The sequence below is a fragment of the Cibotium barometz genome, chromosome 5 (genome assembly GCF_041138505.1).
Source record: "Cibotium barometz isolate CiBa-2024 chromosome 5, ASM4113850v1, whole genome shotgun sequence".
NCBI lineage: Eukaryota > Viridiplantae > Streptophyta > Polypodiopsida > Cyatheales > Cibotiaceae > Cibotium > Cibotium barometz.
The window spans coordinates 23375628-23399689 of record NC_141050.1 but is presented as its reverse complement, the minus strand read 5'-3'; the positions used below and the strand labels follow the sequence as shown (position 1 = coordinate 23399689).

The 24062-nt window shown below is 43.5% G+C and overlaps 1 protein-coding gene across 9 annotated transcripts in view; it reads right to left on the bottom strand.

Moving 5' to 3' along the window:
* LOC147638230 (uncharacterized) overlaps nt 1-22510 on the bottom strand; it is a 76454-nt gene extending 53944 nt beyond the window's left edge. For 4 of the 9 annotated variants that reach the window (XR_015265824.1, XR_015265826.1, XM_086798130.1 and 1 more), the window contains exons 1-12: nt 22120-22510; nt 21825-21893; nt 20487-20522; nt 20309-20332; nt 3398-3482; nt 3165-3238; nt 2927-3057; nt 1998-2592; nt 1722-1831; nt 1220-1642; nt 1058-1122; nt 926-944 (exon numbers count right to left, since the gene is read on the bottom strand). Coding sequence is in view for 6 of the 9 variants with exons in the window: in XM_086798130.1 (XP_086654256.1) it covers nt 926-944; nt 1058-1122; nt 1220-1642; nt 1722-1831; nt 1998-2592; nt 2927-3057; nt 3165-3238; nt 3398-3482; nt 20309-20332; nt 20487-20522; nt 21825-21849 (1587 nt within the window). In the remaining 3 variants the exon portion in view is untranslated. Of the gene's footprint in view, nt 1-925; nt 945-1056; nt 1187-1219; nt 1643-1721; nt 1832-1997; nt 2593-2926; nt 3058-3164; nt 3239-3397; nt 3483-3614; nt 3635-20308; nt 20333-20486; nt 20523-21824; nt 21912-22119 lie in introns of those variants that run through there. The other 5 variants (XR_015265825.1, XM_086798131.1, XM_086798133.1 and 2 more) reach the window with 4 other exon arrangements.
* Nucleotides 22511-24062: the final 1552 nt, after the last annotated feature.

Genomic DNA, 24062 nt, shown 5'->3' with positions numbered 1-24062 from the left:
CAAGTGGGGAGTGCATGTGCCGACGGGCTGATAGCCTAGCAGCATTTGTTTGTGCCTCTTGACCAGGTTCTGGTGGGGAGTGGACGATTCTGGTGGAGTTGGAGAAAACATGTTTCCCATGCACACCCTAATTGGGTGCCACATGGCCATGCTTCAACATTTACGGCAGGGATTAGGGCTGCAAATCAGCCCTCACACACCACACACATGCTGCAAGACCAAAGCCCGCGAATTGAGGCAATATAATATTACTTTTTGAGCTGTTTTTACTGGTTGACCAGCAGCCAAACAGCCCTATGGTTTGCCAGCCAACCGCCGTACAGTTTGCCGACCAACTGACCCACCAGTTACCAGCTGACAAGCAGATTTGTACCTATAAATAGGAGGCTTACAGTCGTATCTCAGTATTCAGCAATTGGACCAGCAGTCCACAATCTTGGATCAGCATTTGGCAGCCTGGGGACAGCAATTTGCCAGTTTGAAGCACTGGAGCAGCGGGTTTAGCCATTAGCATTTGACACACAACATTCATGAGTCCGGAATCTAGTCCCGATCTGAACCATCACTCTGAATATTCATGATCATTCATTAAGTTAATGCATATAATGAGATTAGGTTGAAACACAAGTCTCTCATCTCTCCTTGATGCATTTTCAGTTTGTGCATCTAATTAGCGTTAATTATCATTAATTACAGTATTAATCAGCACGCTTCCACTTAGCATGTAACTCTCTCTCTCTCTCTCTCATCATAAGCTGTTAGATGCCTTCCTTTTACTTTTTCTTTCAGTTTTCCATGGCTCAGTATATCCATGGTACCATTGTATCACTTTTGGTCTCATAGACCCTTGGGGTCTTTCCTAGACATTAATATTACTCTCTCTCTCTCTCTCTCTCTCTCTCTCTCATGGAGAATGAGCAAGTACCTGCGGTACGCTCAAGTTCCTTCCAAATGATCATAAAGCATGCATGGAAAGGCAACAATAACATCAGTATTTCTAAGATTCACAATGTAAGGGATACCTAGAGCTACAACACCACTAAAGAGTAAATTGCACCTTCTGTTAGAATTTGCAGCCCATAGAAGGACCCCAGCAGCAACCACGACAGCTCCACTAAGAATCTACGAGCAAGAACATCGATTTCAAACTAAATTTTTGTCCTCTTTCGATTTCGGAAAGCCATGCCTGCAACAACAATGGTAAGGCTAGTGGAAAGACCTGTTTTGAGATACCCAAAAAGTTGGTGTTCTTGTTCTCCTGCATTAGAAAAGTCGTACACTCTTCACCTTTAGGCTGCTCTACAACAGAAGATTTGTACACAAAGTCACCATCTATTTTGTTCACGCCCTGAGCAGGAACACTTGAAACTAGGGGCTTCTGAGACACGGCCAAGGTTTTTTCTCCCTCCAAAAGACTTTCATGAAGTGTAGCCAATTCCATATGATTTACAGGGTCAAGATGCTCATCTTCTATTCTCCTGGTTGCTACTTCGTACAAGTGTTCCTTTTCTTTTTCCGAGGGTTCTGCCTCCTCTTCCACCCTTTGGCTTGTGGGAATCTTTGCATGCTCCCCAGAGCTAGGCTTCTGCAGCTTACCACTTAACGAGTGAAGCATTTGGCTCAGGTAACTGGCACCCTGCACCTGCCATGGATGACACTTGCCATAAGAGCCAAAGACATTAACTGAAACCAGAAAACCTTAGCCTAGAAAAATATGATACCTGAGGCATAGACTTTTCAAAGGCTTTTATCTTGGCCTTTACACTATTCGGAGTTAGCTTCATGGTGTCAGATGCTTCTGGAAACTCTACATGCAGCCCTCTACTCTCTTCTGTAGAAACAGCAATAGCAAGATGTGGCAACCCACAAATAAAAGGATTCGACTTTCATCCCAAATTCAGATTGACTACAATCCATGCAGTCCTATGCACAAGCTATATAATACACTTACAGGCACAAAGAAGGAGATTTTGGAGGTCCCTTGATCGATACTTCACCTGTAATGGTTTGATCTGGGATGGCCAGTGTACATTCTCTTTCCAGATCAGTAGATTTTGGTGCGTCCGTAACAGTTTCATCTGTAGCAGGCAGGCCATTGGAGTCCAAAATTCCATCTGCAGCAAGCTGTCTCTCACTGTCCAAAGCAGTAGAGTCCACTGCTCCTGTGACGGTGCCTTCTGTTATAGGATGACTTCCACTATCCAGGCTGGTAGATTCCACACTTTTTCCCCCATAATCAGGGGAGCTGGTAAGCATTTCAGATGTTCCCTCCACGATTCCGTGAAGAGTTTTTTCAGGCAGATCAAGCTTCAGTAAGTTTACCTTTTGTTTTCCTTCTAATGCCAACTCTTCACAAGTTTCTAGCAGTGCTGCCCCAGATTTATTTTGGTATGAAGAATCTAATTCTTGTGAGGCAGTGACAGTGGGATCATTCGCCACATCAGCTTTGCTAGGGTCTTTTCCCAAGCTCCCTGTTGTTGTGATAAGAGGTACAGAGAGGCTCATTTCGCTTTCTCCTCCCACTGGCACTGATTGAAAATTTGCAGATACCTTTGAGGCTTCTTGTTCTCTTCTCTTTAGAGCTGCTGCTCTCTGCATCAATGATGTTTTACAAATAAAAAACAAATACATAGCTAACTACATATCAAAACACTTCGATGCAAAAGCACATAAATATACATACACATACATATATACAAGTACTGTTCATATGTATGTATGTACATAGGCCTGTATGTACCTATGCAGGTATGTATAATGTACAACGTAGGGTGGGGGGGGGGGGGGGGGGTGGTTGTAGATATGTGGGTAGGTATGTGCATGTGTGTGGTACAAGTGTTTCAAACTACTACAGCCAAGGGCTGATAACGTAAGCAAAACATGCAAGCATAATTTTTTTTCCAATCAAGACTGAAAATAAGCTTACCATTACGTCAATCCTTCGACGCTCTTCTTCTGTGAGCACAAAGCTGAGCCTGAGGTGAACATTTCCCCCACCATTCAAAAGAAGATCTACATCAAAAAGACCCCGCTCAACAATAGAGGGTGTGTCTATTTCTGCATGTGCATATCAAAGTGGATCAGTTAACTGAATAGTAGATCCACTGCTGTTTTATTATTATTTAGAATGCAGTCGTCACACCTAAAACAACACATAGACCCACCATTTTTAGAAATAGCATTCGCATTATCACCAAGAAGCACCACCACAAGATTATCCCGGAGGTTCAACACAGGACTGTAAGAGAATCAACCATGCTTAAGATAACCTCTCCATTATTACCAAGAAGCACAACCAACATTATCCATGCCATTTGAAAAGGGCACAGCAGATCTCAAAAATGATCATAGAGCCTACTACCAGCCCACTACAATTGCACAAAATGTGCTCACTTACAATACAAAATCTGAGTTCCATGGGGTAGTCTTGCCCCCATTGGCTCTGCTTGGCGTTGTCTGGTACTCCCTTTTGCCAACCGAGACTATGGACAATGCTCAAAAAAACCATTTTAGAGCATGCAAAGTTAGAATAGAAATAAAGACAAACATCTAAGAGATCGTTTCAATTTACAGTTGCTAAAGGATGTTACTTTAAAAAGACAAGACAACCATACTCATTGGATGATAAGCCGTAGCCTAGCTACAAGAACCAATGCATCTTGAGTACAGCAACACACATATTGTTGAACGTTACATTTGTGGGGCAGTAAAGGAATGATCAGGACTGTGCAATCAGCTAGAAAGAACATCTCCTACTATAAAAGAGAGCGTAGATTGCAGAACACTTAACTATTAACTTGTTAGGGGTCGAAGATGGGCCAACCCCCTCTTTAGGCATTTCACTACCGAAAGAGTAGGACTCTGGAGTTTGTACAAGCTAGAGAAATCCTTGGACCACTAGGTGGCCAACACAACAAAATGAAACAAACACATTGAACAAGCAAAGAGAACATAAGAGGCCCCCAAAGCTTGTAACAATAACTAATAACAAATTTCTGATGTTGAATGAGTTCTAGAAATATTGGTAGATGTTGTTGAAGATCTTTGTCATTAACATTTATGCTTGTGGTGAAGCTTGCCTTGAGAAATATTGAAAAAGTTTCCTCTATTGTCTTGCTATCGTGCTTTAAATGCTTGTTGGGGTAAAGGCATAATGCCCACCCTTATAGTGTGTACAAGCCTATAAGTTATAGTACATAGTACACTTAGTACTTTTAATGTACTAAGTGCACTATGTGTACTAGTGCAATATACATGTGTGATAGGGGAGTCACACACTCACTTGGTGAGTTGACTTATCCCCACAACTCTCTCTCTCTCTCTCCCTTGTGTTTCTCTGTGTGTGTCTCCCACATAACCTAACCCTAATTCTCCCATCAACTGGTATCAGAGCCAGTCTGCAGCTCTCTGCATGTGCAGTATACTTCCAACATGATGGTGGAGCTAGGCGCCTACAACTGTCTTTGTTGCACGTAAGAAAGTGTAGCTCTGTCGACCTGATTCAGCTGCAGCCTGCGTAAATTGCAGAGAGAGACAGAGCTACGTGTAGCATTACACAAGGCGCATACCTGGTATAGGCAAGACTGGCGCTAAGCGAAGACGTCAACAAACAAGCGTGTAGCGCCGGGCGTAGATGCGCTAGGCGAAGGCTACTAAGGCGAAGTCGGTGGCGGGCGTCCATCGAATACAAGCGCATAGCAAGTGGAGGAGGCGAAGGCAGGCAGGACATGCAGGCGAAGGCAGCATAGCGAGCGTCAAGCGAGGCGGCTGGCGCTAGGCGAAACATAAGCGGAGACGGCGAAGTGAGCGTTGAATCATTCGCAGCCGACGAAGGCTTTCATGCGTCGAGCGTGAGCAGCGAGCCGAAACACAGCCAGGAGAGATAGTGATGTGCGTTTCCTCTTCTGCAGTCGTCTCTCACCGCCAAGACAGAGAGAGAGTGGGAGCCAGAGAAACCCACGCCTGTCTTCAATCGACCAGCCTGCCAGTCCTTTCAAGAGAGCAAATAGCACTTCCTATTCACGATGGCAAGCACAAGCTCTATTCAAAAGCATGGCGGGGAGACCACCAGTTAGCACAAGTGAGTTCTGATTTGCGGTATCCAAGGTGCAGAATGGACTGATGGTTGGTGTATTTTCCTTTCTCATCAACCGCCGCGAGTAATCACCAGCATTAGAAGTGCCCCCTCACCTGCACAGAACAGAAGCAGCAATCATCAACCCCTCTTTTCCTGCAACAGCCTGCAAATTAAAGAAAAATCAGAAATTACAAGGTATTTTCCTCAATTTTTTTTTGGGATTTGCAATTGAGCAAGTACAATCAACAATTGAGCAGATACAGGTGTCGAATTGCTCAATTTTGAGCAAAATTGGCAAAATTGGGTGACATTGGTCACAATCAGGATCAATTTGCAGGACATTGGTCACAATCAAGATCAATTTGCAGGAAATTGGATGTCAAAATTTGGGGGTTTTGATGTAATTGTGCAATTAAGCACTCATACATGCTGTATGATGTGAAAAATCGCACATTTGGGCAAAATTGCAGCAAATTGCAGTGCAAATCAAGGGGCTTTTGTGCCGATTTGGTTGATTTGCATGCAGGCAATCGCATTTGATGCTGTAAATAATGTGTTGATGCCTTACAAGCACTCAATGTGCCTGTAAATCAAGGGGCTTTCATGTATTGGATGTATATGTGGCCAGGGGGAAGCATCGTGAACACTCTGGATGCCTTCATGTGCGTCAATGTACCATGTATGATCAGAAATTGATCTTAAATCAAGGGGCTTTTCAAGTTCGTATGCTTGTTGAGCTTGGCAAAGCAGCAGGCGAGACTTTTATGCCTTGAATCCTCAGAAATCAGCTTGCAGTCAAGGGGCTTTTGCCCAATTTCTGTTCGGGACTGTTGTATGCAGTGTACGGGACTGTAAAAGTCTGATTTTCACTCATTTGGACAGCCAGGAGAGCATTTATTGCTATTGTACCTGCTGGTACAGATTTGGCACAGCTTTGTGCAAGTTTTGGCATGGCTGTACACTGTTTTGAGTGACCAAAAGGTTCAATTTCAGCTGCTGTACTTGCCGGTACAGGTTTGGTACATCATTGGTGAGCACTTGGTACTGCTGTACAGTGCTTTGGAAGGGCAACAGAGCACATTTAAGGTGCTGTCCAAAATCTGCAGCAACCAGATTTTGGTGATTTCATCACATAAAGTGGGAGAAAAGTTGCATTTGTGCTTCCGCAGTGGGAGAGAAAGCTTGGGAAAAAAAACTGTGAGCACTTTGTGTGCTTTTTTGGTGCAGTGTTTGCACATTTTGCAGGGAGTCAGGCATTGACAGGTTGCATTTTGCTATGGCAACCACAGGTGAGAGCTCTTCATTGCTTCACATCAAGAAGCTTGAAAGCTCGCATAATTATGATATTTGGCAAACCCAGTGCTACAATGTGTTGCTCCAGAAAAAGCAGCACAAGCCTATCAAAGAAAGGGGTGTAATGCCCGCTTCTCTTACTGCTGAAGAGTGGGAAGATATGGATGAACTGGCAAGATCTACTATCATGTTGTCTGTGTCAGACTCTTTACTTTTCAGCATTCGTGAAGAGAAGGCAGCTTGGGGAATGTGGCAGAGATTGCAGGACTTGTATGCCCAACAAAGTGCCTCAAGCAAAGTGTATTGGTTGAAGAAACTCATAGGTCTTCAGATGAAGGAAGGGGCGTCTATGACAGCCCATCTAAATGAGTTTAATGGTATTGTCAGCCAGGTCATTAATCAAAAGTTGGCAATGGACGATGAGTTCAAAGCCACTTTTTTGTTATGCACTTTGCCAGAGAGTTGGGACACATTCAGGACAGCCACTAGCAATTCGAATGCTATGCTGTCATATGCAGATGTTGAGGGTGCTCTTCTTCAAGAAGAGATGAACAGGAAAAACAACTCTGTTGGAAAGTCCAATGCAATGAATGCACGTGGGAGATCCCAGCAAAAGGGGAAAAGCCAAGAAAGGGGAAGGAGCAAGTCTCGCTCCAAAAAGGATTTGGAATGCCATTATTGTGGCAAGAAGGGACACATTAAAAAGCAATGCTACAAATGGAAAAATGATCAAAAAGAAAAGGGAAAAGGCAAAGACAAAGAGAAAGATGAAGCCAAAGATGTAAAGCCAAAGGGCAAAAGTGGAGTCAAGATTGAAGAAATCAATGTGTCACATGCAGGTGGCAGTGAGGATGAGGTCCTATTTACTTCTTCACTTGATGCCCATTCACTTCTTACAGGTGGTCATGGTATGCACTCATGGATCATTGATTCAGGTGCCTCCTTTCATGTCACAGGTTGCAGAGACTTGTTTGTCAGGTATACTGCTGGCAATGAAGGAGTGGTTTATTTGGGTGATAACCATGCATGCAAGATTCTTGGCAGAGGTGATGTGAGGCTTGTATTTTCAGATGGCTCACAGCTTATGCTCCATGATGTCAGGCATGTGCCTGAGATCAAGAAGAATCTGCTTTCTACTGGACAGCTTGATGATGCTGATTATGTTACCACATTTGGTCGTGGAAAGTGGAAAATTAGTAAGGGCTCACTGGTTGTTGCCAGAGGCTCTAAGGTGGACACTCTTTACTTTATGCATGCAGGTGTTTGTCACCATGCTAATGTAAATGCAACCGAGCTGCCGGAAATTTCTATGTGGCATAGCCGGTTGGGACACATGAGTGTCAAGGGAATGGAGCAATTGTCTCGTTTGGGTTACTTGCCTTCTCTAAAGTTTTCAAGTTTTCAGTTTTGTGAGCATTGTATATATGGTAGGCAACTACAGTGCCCCCACAAGAAAGCTCTTGGACAGAAAGATGCTCAGTTAGAGCTTGTGCATACAGATGTATGTGAGATGCCTCAGCTTTCTTTGGGAGGGGCAAAATATTTTGTGTCTTTTATTGATGATGCCACACGCAAGGTGTGGGTCTATCCTCTTCGTTTGAAGAGTGATACATTCTCAGTGTTTCAGAAGTTTGTTGCTCTTGTTGAGAATCAAACTGGCAAAACACTGAAGGCTTTGCGTTCCGACAATGGTGGAGAGTATATGTCCAAACAGTTTCAGGACTTTTGTGATGCTAAAGGCATCAAGAGGGAGCTCTCTACTCCTTATGATCCTCCACAAAACGGGACAGCAGAGAGGATGAACAGGACCATACAGGAGAAGGTCCGTTCTATGTTGTCACATGCTGCATTACCTCATGGTTTTTGGGCTGAAGCTGTTATGACAGCCGTTCACCTTATAAATAGGTCACCTAACACGAGGCTTGGTGGGAAAGTGCCAGAAGAAGTATGGACAGGGAAGCCTCCGTCATACAAGCACTTGAGAGTGTTTGGTTGCGTTGCGTACGTGCACATACGCAGGGAAATGCGCACCAAACTTGATCCTAAGTCTCACAAATGCATATTCCTAGGATATGGTGACAGAGGTGAAATGGGGTATAGACTTTGGGATCCCATGAATAGAAAGATCATACGCAGCAATGATGTCATTTTTGATGAAACATGCATGTATAAGGAGCCTGCAAGGCAACAGGAGCCTGGCAGAGTCATCTTTGATGATGATGGACATCATGGACAACAACCAAGGGCTGTAAATCAGCCATTACAGCAGGAAAACCAGCCCTTAAATGGTGCTGAAAATGGTCCAAATGGACAGCCAGAGATGGCAGAAGATATCCCCATGGATATACCACAGTTAGAGGAGATACCTGGCATGATTTTTCAGCCTTATGGCATGGAACAGGAGCCACCAATGGGTGATATGCAGGCTGGACAGCAACCTGCAAATGATGGTCATTGGGTACGGAGGTCCACAAGACCCTCCAGAGCCCCTGACAGGTTTGTTCCAGGGGTTGACTACTTGATGCTTACTGACTGTGGGGAGCCCTCATGTTATAAAAAGGCTTTACAGAGGGCAGACAAAGCTCTATGGGAGCGTGCCATGAAGTCAGAGATGGATTCTCTGCATGAAAATGGAACTTGGAAGTTGGTGCATTTGCCTGCAGGCAAGAAGGTTTTGCCATGCAAATGGGTATACAGGCTCAAAGTTGCACTAGATGCAAAGCCAAGATACAAAGCCAGGTTAGTGGCTAAGGGCTTCAAGCAGGAATATGGTGTGGACTTTGATGAGATCTTCTCTCCAGTGGTCAAAATGACCACACTTAGAGCTGTGTTAGCTTTGGTTGCACATGATGATCTGGACTTGATTCAGATGGATGTGAAGACTGCTTTTCTTCACGGTGATCTCCATGAAGAGATATATATGCAGCAGCCAGAGGGTTATGCAGTAAGTGGAAAGGAGAAGCTTGTATGCAAGCTGAAAAAGAGTCTTTATGGGCTCAAACAGGCACCAAGAGAATGGTATCATAAATTTGATACATTCATGAAATCACAGAAATTCAGGAGAAGTGACATAGATCACTGCTTGTACACCAAGAAAGCTTTGGATGGCAGTCTATTGATCCTCATCTTGTATGTTGATGATATGTTGATTGCCGGGAAATCTCGTAAGGAGATGGATGCCTTGAAGCAGAGGCTGCATCAAACCTTTGATATGAAGGATTTGGGTGATGCAAATCACATTTTGGGTATGCGGATACTTCGGGACAGAAATCAGCATGTGTTGTATTTGTCTCAGAAAGAATACATTGGTAAAGTTTTGCAGAGGTTCAATATGGACGGGGGGAAGAAGACTAGTACTCCTTTGCCTCCATATGTGAAACTCAGTGCTATGGACAGCCCACAGTCAGATAGAGACAGGGCTGATATGGCCAAGATTCCGTATGCTTCAGCTTGTGGCAGTCTCATGTATGCCATGGTTGCTACTAGGCCGGACATTGCATTTGCAGTGGGAGTGGTTTCTAGATACATGGCCAACCCTGGCAAGAAGCATTGGGAAGCAGTGAAAGGTGTCATGAGATACCTGAAGGGCACACAGGATTTGTGCATTTGCTTTGGCAAACAGGATGCATTAGTGCATGGTTACACGGATTCGGATTATGCCGGTCATCCAGATAACCGGAAGTCTACTACCGGTTATGTATTTACATTCACAGGAGGTGCTGTGTCATGGATATCCAGGATGCAGAAGTGCACAGCCTTATCTACTACAGAGGCCGAGTATATTGCAGCCACAGAGGCTTGCAAGGAGGCATTATGGCTATCTCGGTTAGTGGTTGATTTGGGCTATACAGGGGATATTCCATTGTTGCATTGTGATAGTCAGAGTGCCATCCAGTTGGCAAAGAACCCTGTCTTTCATGCAAAGACGAAGCATGTGGATGTGAAGTATCACTTCATCAGAGAGGTGATAGAGAACAAGCAAATTCAGCTTGTTAAGATTCATACGGATGACAACCCGGCTGATCTGTTGACAAAGAGTTTGCCTCCGGAGCGGTTTGCTCATTGCAGACACTTGATGGGCATTGGATGAGGCCAGTTTCAGCCTTGATATGGCCTTGTATATTATCATGTACATGCTGATTTTTTCTTTTCCTTTACTTAAGGGCACTTTGCCTTTAAGTGGGAGGTTGTTGGGGTAAAGGCATAATGCCCACCCTTATAGTGTGTACAAGCCTATAAGTTATAGTACATAGTACACTTAGTACTTTTAATGTACTAAGTGCACTATGTGTACTAGTGCAATATACATGTGTGATAGGGGAGTCACACACTCACTTGGTGAGTTGACTTATCCCCACAACTCTCTCTCTCTCTCTCCCTTGTGTTTCTCTGTGTATGTCTCCCACATAACCTAACCCTAATTCTCCCATCAACGCTAAATCCCAAGCTGTAGCATCATTCTTTAATGTCTTCATCTTTGTCTGCTTCCAAATATTGGGCTTGCAATTGACTTGGCTATGTTGCGGTGTAGAAGAAGCTCAAAGTTCAACCATGAATTCTCTCGATCATACCTAAATAGTATTTGTTGAAGTGTTCAGTTTGAAAGTAGTGAAGTACTCATCCAAGTTGTAAGAAGAATGTGTGAAACAATGTTGAAAACATTATTGGTGTAAACTGTGTCATCCTATGTGGTTAAGGTTGAAACAAGTGTTATATCTACTTTGGTAGTCTCTATGTCTTCAAAGAAGTCCATCGTTGGTGACTCATCATTTTGAGATAAAGAGTTCAAGGACTTTTCAATATCATCATCCTCTTCTTCTCTAAAGTCATGTTGAAAGAATCATCGGTGTTCTCATCAAGTGACTCCATAAAGTTTGCCATAGATGTGTCAAGAGAGTGAACTTTAGTTCCACAAATGTGTTCGCGGTCAATATATGAAGTCTCTGAAGAAATGATTGAAGCCACGCTAGTACTAACATGAAGTGCATGAGCTATTGAATGTTTTCCTTTTGAATTATCCGAGCAGCCTTCTAAAGTGGACGGTTCCACATTATGGTTTTGGGTAGCATTGGGTTGTTCACGGCATTCAAACCATCTATGATTGCCATGATAAATTGTGCGCAATCCCGTCTTTTGTTGTTCACGAGAAGACAAGGCTGTTGTAGAACGAGGATTGAGAGGCTGGTCATGTCCAGAGTCCCGTCCACAATTAGATGCATGTGATTGAAAGAACTATTGACGCTCAGAATGATAAGAAAATATTTTTTTTTGTCGGTGAGGTTACTGCGAATGTTGCCAAGGGGAATTGGATCAGAATTGTGAGTTGCTTGATGAGGATTGTTCATAATCTTCACGAGCCATACGTGAACCACTGCCATAACGACCTTAAGAGGCCGATGTTTGAGAATTCGGATTCAGATCCACAACATGCTCAGCATAGTGAATGGCGGCAGCAAGGTCAACAAGGCTATACTTTTGCACATTGGTATAAAGAGTGATGTTTAAAGCTTCAACGAAGGCATAAAACTCGTCCGTTGGGGACAGGGGGACAGAGAATCAATCTCCAGTATCACGCTAGTGAACTGGGAGACATAAGAAGCCATAGAACCAGTTTGGTCCAAGTATTGCAAACGAGTCCAGACTTGAAAATCCGCATTGGCAGGAATGAATTGCTTATGATGGCCTATATGCTCAAACTTTTCCCACGTTGTAACCATTTTTCCAGCGTGCGCTCATCGTTGCCACCAAAGTAAAGCAATATCTCTTTTAACGAGTACATAGGACTTACAAATTCTCGGGAGCCCCACATTTGGATTGTCATGCCATTCTTGCTTTTTCTCCTCTGTGCAAGCCGTGGATAAGCATGGCGCGCTACTCGGTTTTTTTTTTTTTTTGGGAGGGGGGGGGAGACGGAAGGGTTGTTTATGTGGGCAGTCCTATGCAACTAAGGTGTTTAATGTCAAAAGGCTAAAAGCCTTAATGTTTTAAAACATTCACTTATAATGTTTTTTGTGGGTCTTCAAAAGGAAAATAAGCTTAATTAAACATTATTAAGCATAATTAAAGATCTTACTCGACGAAAAACTGTGTTATGTTGCATTGAGACACAAGGCCTCCTTAAATAGGGCCTAAAAAGTTACAAATGAAGAGGCACATCCTTGACGAAAGGACGTGACTCTTGAATGAATAGTTATGTCTTTTTGAATGAGACATGTCTCTTCATAGGTGACCCATGTGACAAAGTATGACCCTTCATTGGTGTCCTTTCAATGATTGAAGGCTAATCAAGAGTAGTTAGAGAGATCAAGTCACAATCGTGACATGGAACCTTAGGCCCTGGCTCAAGGGAGGTTTGCAAATGTGAACCTACAGTTGGGTGGTGAGCTTGCTTGCACCCCTTTTATTTGGTTTCTCTGATCTTGTTTGTGCTTGTGTATTAGGTGATCCTTCGGAGAAGGCCCTTACAATTACTAATTACAAAGTTCACAAGTCATTGCTGGTAACAAATATTCAAGAATTTTAGCCAGTAGTTCTAGGCATCCCCAATGCTACGAGACCAAACATAGGCAAGCATGCAAGACACGAAAACAAGCCATGCACCTAGTAAATCTTTTATCTTTGCACGTTCATAAAATGAGGTGCATATGCAAATATACATTGGAAATCCCCCGTTCTCAAGCCATGTATCTCACTTAGGGGTCTAGTCATACTAGATGACCCTGAGCTCCAATGTTCCCAGTCTTATTGGTCACACCTCTAGGCCTACTAGTCACACTAGCACTACCAGACAAGCTAATGATCATATCAACAAAGCTCTCATCCCTCTGGAAAAATCAATCCATGACATAGGACTATTGATCATATCAGCAAAGCCCAAATACTAGACATCCCGAGGGTGATTCACCAATCCAACTGGTTCCAAATGCATAGAAAAATCCGATAAGAACCTATCTTTGCATTTATTTGAGGATACCTTGTTGTTCGGGGAGCCAAATGGTGACCGTGTGTGTGTGTGTGATAGTTGCAACTTGCAATGACACGCGTTTCATTCAGTTTGTTTGAAATGAAATGTTTCGTATTTCATTCAAGTCCACTTGGCACCTATATATGATTTAGGCGTTTTTTATCTAGAGCTCGTTTTTCGAAAAAACGCCTACCTACGCCTGTGAAAACGTTTAAAGGAGATACTGCATTGCAAAAATCAGCCCCTTCTCGCTCCTCCCACACTTCTCAGCTTCTGTGCCCGCCATCTCTCAGGTTGATTGTGCTGATTTGTGCCTTTTTTCTTCGATTTTGTTAAAAAAATATAGATTTTGAAATTTGGGGGTTTTCATGCCTGGGTGCCAATCTTGCCCTGCCTTAGTCAAGATGCCTTGCACTAGGGATGCCATGTGGGCCCATGTCACTCCTTATCAAGATATAATGGTTTAGGCACCCAAAAGTGGAAATGTAATTTTTGGCGGTTTGCTCAAGAGAGTCCATAATCCGTGTTAAGGTCCATTTCATAGGTTTAACCAGGGAAGGCATTGGTGCATGCAAACTAGTGCCTGCAAATATCAAAGCCAAGCTACAAGAATGGAAAAGACAGCAATTGGTAGGACACGGTTGTGGGCCTCTGCCGAAGGATATTGAGGCCAGTGAGGATAAAGGTGATGCATCAAAGAGAACACGGTTGGGTTCAGAGGAAGATGCGCAGAGCCAAGGAGGATTCAAGGGGGCTGGTAGTTCCACTCCCACAGCAACACGAAGCCCTTTGCCTGTAGGACCAAGAGTCTCTCTAGAGAGAGCAAGCATTCAGAGCATACAAAAGCATGCAATTAATGATGCAACTAGGGAACTCACTAGTCTTTTCATCCAATGCACTTTGTCTTTTCACATTATGCGCACCCCACAATGGAAAAAGGCCATGAGGGCGATCAGCCGCATTGGATGTAAATGGGAGGGACCCTCCTATGAGATCTTGCGCACTAAAGAGCTCAGAAGAGAGCAACAAGCAATGGAGGTGAAGATGGAGCCATTAAAAGCCACTTGGACCAAGTATGGTTGCACATTGTTATGTGATAGGTGGTCAGATATATGCAAGAGGAATGTGTACAATGTTTTGGTGTCCTCTTGCAAGGGCACTATGTTTTTGCATACCATTGATGCATTTGTGCCGCCTGGGACAGTGGTGTGACGAGAGTTTATATGGTCACATCTCCAAGAGGCTATCATGGAGATAGGCTCACAAAACATAGTGCAGTGGTCACTGACAATGGTAGCAACTGTGTCTCTATGGGACGGATGCTAGAGGATGAGTTCTCGCAGATTGTATGGACTACATGTGCATCCCATAGCCTAGACTTGCTCATTAAAGATCTTGCAAAGATTAGGTGGATTGCTGACATCTTTGACATTGTGCATAGCTTGGTGAAGTTTGTTACCAGGAGGCCCAAGGTCTTGGCAATGAATCATTGTAACAAGACCGTTCCAAAAACAATACAGAATATTGATAGACAGCAAGACAAGATCAAATAGATGGAGAGAGAGAGATTTTATTATATTGCAAGAGAGGTTACAACGAAAAAAGTACTTCTATACAAAAGCTCGACCACCCGACCACTCCCGAGCGTTTATATGCATAGGCTGCCTTGATCACACTCACACTCGCACTCGCAATCACACTCTCAATCGCAATCACGCTCTCAATCACATTCACAATCGCAATCACAAGAGGTCTCGCGATATATGTGACACACACACACTCGCGGTATGCCGAATATGAAGAGACGCGTTCGCCCAAAATAGCCAAAAGCGAGACGGTGCTCCAAAAACGCGCGGCCCTTTCCTACAAATTTGGCGCGCGGTCGATGCTGCAAAAACGTGGTAAAAAGCAAAAGAAAACTTTTCGAAAAGATAAGCAAAGTTGAGTTGTTTTTTTTTTCAACACTGGAAAAATCGACCCTTCTTCAAGCTTCCGTATCTCCAAAACTAATAAGAATTTACCTGCGCTCGTGAGATAGTGTTTTGTTCTCCTCAGCGAGCTCTACAAGCGCCGTGAGACACTCTCTCTCCAGACTTGCCTCCGAATTCTCAAAAAACAGACTTTAATATTGAATTTTCTAGAGAGAATGAAAAACATGCATTTTCTTACTTTTTCTCTAATCTAAGGCGTCAAACGAGATTGAAAACGACTAAAGTATGAAACCTTCACTCTGGCAAAGTTGTTCTATGTGATAAGGACTACATTTCATACATACAAAACTTTTTCTAATTCAATCCATAACATGCTCAAAAATCAATCCCAATGTATGCACTTGTGAAGGTGGAATGAGTCACTGTCAGAACATGCCCATATGAGACTTTGCACAAACATCCAAAATCACCTAAAAATCACTTTTAAACTTTATCTACATGCATGATACAAAAAAGTTTCTTATGGCCTACAAGGGTCTATTACAATCATGCCAATAGTGACCTTGAGCTTCTGAAGCCCTCACAAACCAAGTTTACATATATGCTCATTGTGGTTGAGAGGGTAGTTAGAGTCCGACATGGACTCATGCGCACAGTGGTCTACCACGAGTGGATGAGCTGGGAGGAGCATGAGCACCCGAAGGCAGTTGCTTTTGCACGCAAAGTGATGCAAGAAGGTTGGTTGAAGGAGGTAGAGGCTTTGTTGAGCTCTCTTCAACCAATCTATAGTGTTCTTCGCATCACTGACATTGAGGGCACTCTTGTACGAGTTCATGGACCGGATTGGAGAGGCTCTTAGCCAATGCACTCTCTTGACAGATGAGAGATACTCAACATGCGAAGTTTGAACTTCCAACTAGTTGCCTTCTTGTTGTAACTTGTATCATGGGATCAATAGCACTCACTTAGTGAGTACAACTCTAAAAGACAAGACTGTTATTTCAACTTATAAGTTATAGCATGTACATAATACATTGATCAATGATGATTACACTTACAAAGTTTCTATCTTTTAATGGCAGAAACACCTCACCATTACAGTGCTCCCACAAGATTGCAGTTCGGGTCCTTGTGAGAGGAACCAGAGCACATGGGCCCTCTTCCATACAAAGAAGAGGAACAGGTTGTCTACTGCTCAGTTGGAGCAGTTGGTGTGTTGCCATTGCAATCTCCGCCTAAGTGAAGAGTCGGACAATCCAATAGAGCCTCACCCAGTCACAGAGGACGGAGGAGACTGATCCTTGGAATGGGGGGACGCCACCCCGGGAACACTTTGGGACGGGGACGGACGGACGTCCCTAACTGGGCGTCCCTCACAAGGGACGGCGTTCCGGGACGGATCCAGGAGGGAACAACTGGGAGGGACGGCTGCATGGGAACGCCCCAGGTTAATCTTTGGGCAACGGTCACATTTTTTATCCTTTTTTTCTAGCCGTTTGGGGGGGGCTTTTCATGGGCCTTTAGCCTTGGCCCATAAGAAGACACACACAAACACACACACTCCCTCTCACACTTCAAGCTTAAGCTTCACACACACACACACACACACTCTCTCTCTCCCTCAAGCAGCAAGCCTCAAGGGCCAAGGTCTCAAGTTTCAAGCTCACACAAGCAAGCACACACAAGCAAGCTCTAGCCTCTCAAGACTCGCACTCTCTCCCCCTCACACACACACTCTCTCAAGCTTCACACACACACACAACCACCCACCCTCACACTCAAGTTCTCCCTCAACTTTCAAGGCTCAAGGCTCAAGCCTCGCTCACTCTCTCTCTCAAGCTATCAAGTAACAAGGAGACCATGGGCATCCATCATCCATGGCATCCTTCTCATGTGGCGGCACTTCAAGTTCGAACTTCCCGTAGAAGCTCAAGGACAACAAGGACATGGTGGGATGAGGTCAATCACACCCCATCCTCTTATGGAGGCGGTGCACGGCCATGGGCATGCAAGCGTTGCCCGTATAGGCGAGTGGGTGGCGCCGACAAAGTAATTTTAAGTGCCGTTCCCACCCTCGTCCCCGTTCCCTACATACGGCCGTCCCTCGTCCCGTTCCCATCCCCGTCCCTTGTGACTATGGCCTCGCCAGGTCAACGTCAATAAAATCGACATTGAGAAGGTGAAAGATGTCCCAAAGATTCCTCGGGAGGAGCGCGACATATATGCCATGTTGTATGAGGAGTTGATGGCACCTGCTCATGTCACACAAGCATCAACACAAGCATTATCAAGAGGTGCTAGTACCAGTGCAACAGCCGACACAAGTGCGACAATTGAGGCAACATGATGCATCGTCCTCTTCTAAGAGTGATGTTGAGTCAACCGAGGAGGCCACCGATGAGGACATCGAGGATGTTTGAGGATTGAGTGCCCAAACTCCAGATTGAGGACTCTAGTCTTTGGGGCTATCAACCTCTTCTAGTTTGTCATGCATCTATCAGCATGCTTTACTTTGTGTATTTCATACTTCAGTTTTCTTTTTTTGTATCAGCTCAGGATTCAGACTTTTTGTGATCACTTTGAGTGCTCAGTGGACCATGTCCCTCTTGCCTGCAAAGTGCTTTAGATATTATTTATTGAGTTTTGAGTAGTTTTCAATATTGATGATGGAATCCAGATCTTAATTCTTGATGTTGCCAGTTTATTTATGCCAATTGGTCGGTTGGGTGCCCATTGTAACTGGGTCACCCACATTCTTTAGTTTTAACTTGTAAACACGTTTTAATGTGTGAATGATGCATGTTTAATATTGTTTTGCAGGGAAGGCAACATATTTTTTAGTATTTATATATTATAAACTTATATATTATAAATGATGTATGTTTAATATTGTTTTGCAGGGAAGGCAACATATTTTTTAGTATTTATATATTTAAACTTATATATAAATTTTGGGGCTTGTACCCCCCCTCCCCCCCTTTTTGTGTGAAATGTTTTTGAAACGTTTGGGATTTGAAAGAAACGTTTATGAAATGCGTTTCAAAAAAACCCTAGCAACTATGGCATTGTGTGTGTGCAGGGATGCTTAGGAGATCTAATGGCAATTTCACCCTATAGCAGACCAAAGTGACTGGACAACCCTTTTTTCCAGTACACAGCCAGACTCAGCCATCACATTCTACTCCAAGAGGTTGTCGGCACCCCCCGACCTCCTTTTCTTGGCATTCACAAGGCATCTCTAAGGGCTCTCTCAGACGGTGCCTCTGAGAGAGCTTTCAGCCCAGAAGATGGCCCTCTCCCTATGGATTCTAGTCCACTACAAACTCAAACAGTCGGTACTTGGTTGGTTGTTGCAAGGCGACCCGCAAGGTGCAGTCAGTGTGAGGCCCCGCAGGAGACTCACAGAGACTGCTTTTGGAACTGTCCATAGGCAGAGTGGTTGACCGTCCCTCTGTCTACACACTTCTGAAACCAACACCCTCCGGTTGGTCACGTGGGGGGCAAGTGGCCGGGGTGACTTGAGGCAGGGCAGACACTGCACTACAAGGAAGATGGCACAAGCCTTGCCCTTCCGCTCTGTAGAACACTTATGCCTATGTGCTGTTTTCAGAGATAGAAAAGAGTGTGGCAGAATCACACACAAGAGTCCTAAACTACTGATCTATATTATGTGCAGGAAAGAAGTGTTACAACTGTACCTCAAGTACAAAAGATGATTGAGAATGAAGGTGTTGGTTCAGCCCACACGCTGCTTAAGATCTCCTTGACCAACAGGGACGCTCTGGAGGCTCTGATCTCTGTGAAATGCAGATGGTTATGACGATTTCGCTACCCACGTATATATACGTACTCATGTTGTTTGTTGGCCAGTTTCTCCCTCCCATAGGTCCTCTTCCGACTAATAAAAGAGCACGATTTATTATTGATAAAATGTCCCACAGCTAGTAAGTGCCCACGATTGCTATTAAGGGTGTTCACACCTGTTTTAACGCTGTCCATTTGGCCCAGGTGTTATATATATATATATATATATATATATATATATATATATATATATATATATATATATATATATATATATATATATATATATATATATATACCTAGATGAATCCAAATTAACCTTATAAGAAAGTGCAATTTATAACCTCATGGTAGTCATCCACAAGACAATAAACCATCAACTCCATCATGCATAGTATGGACTAGATACTACGACATCCCCACTAACGTCATCAGTGCCCAATACCTGTACACTGCTCAGATCTCAGATGCCTTGGCTACTCACGCTGCTGCATGCCTGCCCAACAGTGTGTCACAGGTTCACACTTCCGGATTACAGCTATCTTAGCCTCAGCAATACCAGCATCCCAGCGGACCCCCAAGTCCCAGATATGTCAAAGGTGGGAGCTTGTCATGATTCATCAGCATCTCCACCTGGCATATTTGACATGACAAGTGCCCACGAGGCTATCAACAGTTCCAATCCCCCCCGGGCCAGATGGAGCATATGAACGGACATCATACAGTCCCTCAGAGGGAGATGGGAGCACCTCATCGGTGATCCAGCAAGAATGCAGCAGAGGTGTGCAGCATTTCTTCGCAGGTGGAGCCATGGCCCATTCCTCGCTATGGATTCGGATCACAAGACATGGCACTGCAGGCCTCCAGTTTGGCTTTTTCCTCCACCTCCCCCGATGTAGACACCCGCGGAAGCGGGAGAGGGAGTCCCCCCTCTTACTGTTATGTTATACCTCGCCTGAGGAATCTACCTATTGCTCCACTTGACAGCTGCTTTGTAGTCCACATTCACGGATGTTCTATCTTTTCTCATTAATGAAGGATCTTTTTTTTTGAAGGGTCATTCAAGCTATGCATGAGAGAATAGCGTGCATCCACGCATGTGTCTATGCAAGCGTGTGTGTGCGTGTGCATGCATCCATGAAGGGAGGGGGACGGAGGATGTGAGGAAATCATTATGAAAGATAAGAAGCTACCATAGAAAAGGGACCTAACTTTCAGAGAATTGAAATCTTACAGTACCTTTTACGGACACATCTTTGCCATCTGTATTGAAACGTGCAGCACCGAAACCAATGGAAGAAATCAAAAGAATTGATGATCAGATTTGTGTTCACATAACTCTGGAATTTTTTTTTAAATGCATCAAACAAGAAGACTTGATCTCATGTCTTTTTGGTGTGGTGGAGCTACTACTGACCTGCAATTGTCTCAGGCAAATCAAAAGCCTCCAGAACTGTTCATATTCGCAAAAAAATCCACAGCCATGAGTCCATGTGTAAGAAGCATCATATTTGCAAAGTTTAAATGGTCCAATGATGAGTACACAAGAGAAGATGGCACGAAAGCTAAAGCAAGATGCAAGAGGGCCAACGGATGAAAACCTTCAGACCAAATTGTGATTTTCATAGCAGCTAACACGCTTAAATGGGTACCCAGTCCCCGCACGCACACACACACACACACACACATACACATAAACAAATAGTACATACATACATTTATACATATGTTTATTTACGTGTGTGTGATGTATATGCAGTTATATATATAAACATATACAAAAACACACTTTTTTTTTTGTGAAAACCACTGTTTATACAAACACACACACACACACATATATATACATACATACAGACACACAAACATAGATACACATATACATAGCAGCATAGCAGCATATGTGTGTGTACACGTGCACGCAGACCTGTGAGTGTGCATGCTTGTGCTAGTGAGGGTGTGCACACCTACACCAGCTTTCATGTGTGCATTCATGCATGTTCAAAATAGCATTTAAAGTTTGACATAGAATCAATGTATGATCACTTTGCGGTTCAATAAGACATAAATGTCATATTTATTGCCATAGGTTTTCAAAAATGAGACATTTTAGGTAAAATTTCCCATGGCTTCTATAAAGTGTGCTCAATAGAGATGCGTTTAAGCACCTCAGGAGAGGAGAAATATGAACTTCGGCTATAAAAGCATTTGACTTTCAAGAAAACATAGATTTATCGAGATAGAAAAACTCCATAGTTTTTGGTATTGTCTATTAATAGATCAATGATGATTAATTATTCCTCCCAAAGAAAGAGTTGATGACTGAATGAGGCCTTAAGTAAACCTTATGGCAAATTAAACTTGAAAAAACCAATAAAACCAAGAAAAATAGTCTACTGCTGTCATGTAGTTATGCTATTTCCCTGGAAGGTTTTTCCTTGTAGCTGTTTTTTCCAGTTATATGGTATGTATTCAGGTGACTAGGTTTGAACTTACAGCCCATTATGCAGAGCATGGTAGTGTAGTAGCCCACTCAGGCAAGGGCCCATTGTGTTTGAAGCTTCATAGTTAAATAGAAATTGTTCTTTTTCTGTGAGATTGCCAGGACTCGATCCCCATACACCAGCCCGTCGCCCATGAAACCCCCACTGGGGGCAAGAGACATGATTTCTTCGCTTACATGTGCAAAAGTTTGAAAATGTGGCTAATACTAGTGATGAAAGCAAGAAAGATGATAATTGATAATCAAGCACACCTGATACACGGATGCTTCCTGGCATGCTCAAGCTGTTGGATTCTTCACTATGGCAAGAAACCTCGATGCCTGCATAATACCATGAACCTACATGTACTTACATTCATCACAAGCGGCAATAAATCAAAATAAAGCAAGGCTATGTTTCAAATGACATAGGATAGCATGCATGCTAGTTAGCATCTCATGGCTTATACACAGGCATCTCATGGCTCATACATGGCAGGTTAGCAGTAGCACTTGCAATCAATCAAAGCAGAGATAATGTGAAGCAAATATGGGCACTAAAGATTACCTCAGCAAATGTTGATTTATCTGGGCAGTGCAAAGGAACGAAAGGATTCGAACCCACGATGAATTCTTTCCTTTAGCTCACAACCCATTCGATTTAGACAATGAGATTAGCGCTAAATAGTCTGATTAAAGGGGCACTAATCGCTGTAATGAAATGAAGGGCTGCACTGGGAAAAGAGATTAGCGTCGAATAATATTGTGATTAAGGGCACCATTGGATGATGGGATGCACTATGGAATGGATTGCAGGGCCCGCAGCTGAAGGGGACGGTGGCCCACCAAGCATGTTGTGGATTGCGCTGTAGAGCCTGCAGGCCACAACAATCAGACAGAGCAATGTCAGCCTCTAGATAGCTAGCCGCTGTTCACGGAAAACCTGCAAACAGTGATAACGAAAAACATTTGGGTTTCACTTGTAAATGTAAATTACAACACCTGTAAATGTAAATTTTGCAATTTTTTTGTAAAATTGGAAAAGTTGTGACCTGAAGTGAATCTACTTTTAATATTAGATAACTTCAAGGTTTTAGTTATTAATTAAAAAAATAGAAGGTTTTCAATGGTATCACTTTTTATTTGAGAGGTTTTCTAAGGTGATATTAGAAGGCTTAAAGGTGGTTTAATTTGTCCAATCAGATATGGACAAGTGGACCACTCGAAGTCTAAGAGTAGGTAGATTAATTTCTAAATTTTGGAATTTGGATGGTAGATGAAGTAATCATTAAGTGAAATTTTGGATGGAATCTTATGGTAGGTGAACTGGAGTCGGCCGCCAGCCGCACTGCTGGACTCCATCATAAAGAGCAGGATTAAAAATTTTCATATGATTTGATTCTTTGAAACGTTACGTGTAAATTGTAACATTGAGTTATAGGCTATAAATAGCCAATTACCAACCACACCCCCACAACAAGACTACAAGTGGGTGCTCGAAGCGGGCGGCCATGGCACACGCCAAAAGTGGTGAGTGGCTCATTCCTTTTCACTCCTCGACTGTGAGTCCTCACTCCAGTTGTTCTGCATGTTTGCCTGGACTGTGAGTCCTCACTCCAGTTGTTCATTGGGTGGCTGAATCGCCTTCTGTGATGGCCGCTGAATCGTCTTCTGTGCTGGCGTCGTCTGAATCGCTTTCTATGCTGGCCGTCCGCTGAATCGCCTTCTGTGCTAGCCGCTGAATCGTCTTCTGTGCTGGCGTCGTCTGAATCGCCTTCTGTGCTGAATCGCCTTCTATGCTGGCGTCTGAATCGCCTTTTGCGCTAGCTGTGCTGAATCGTCTTCTATGCTAGCGGCGGCTGAATCGGCTCCTAAGTCCTTCCACTGGCTCATGAGGGAGCCGCAGCCGAGCACTTCAGTGATGCAATCGGTTTCCTCCTTCGTCTTCGCTTGTTGGCGTCTGCTTTTGTTACGTTTTACTATATTTACAGGTGAGCTTGTTGGCGTCTACTTACTTTTCTTACGTTCTTTCGTCAGTAGGGTTAATCTGTACGAATTTGTAGGGTTACAGTTAATTTGTGATTCTGTAGGGTATAGTTAATATATGGCCTGTGGTTTGTATGGTTTTGGTAGGGTTTTGGCAGCCGCATCCGAGCACAATAGTGATGCAATCACTCTCATTCGTTTGTGCTTGTTGCGTCTGCTTTTGTTACGTTCATTATTAGTAGGGTTTCAATTAATATGTGAACGTTGTAGGGTTTCAATTAATCTGCGTAGATGGTAGTATTCCTCGGTTTTATGATTATTGTTGTTTGCAATTTGTTTTGGCGTCTGTATGAGTGTAAAGCTCGGTTCATCCAATCGTTTGCTTGTGTTATTCTATTCGTAGAATGCCTTTATGCCTCTGGTTGTATGATTTTTTTTTTAATTTTTGGCTTCTGTGTTAGCGTCTATTTCGGTGATTTCCTTAAGCTTAGAGAGCGCATGCATGGCTGAGAGTGAGAAAGATGT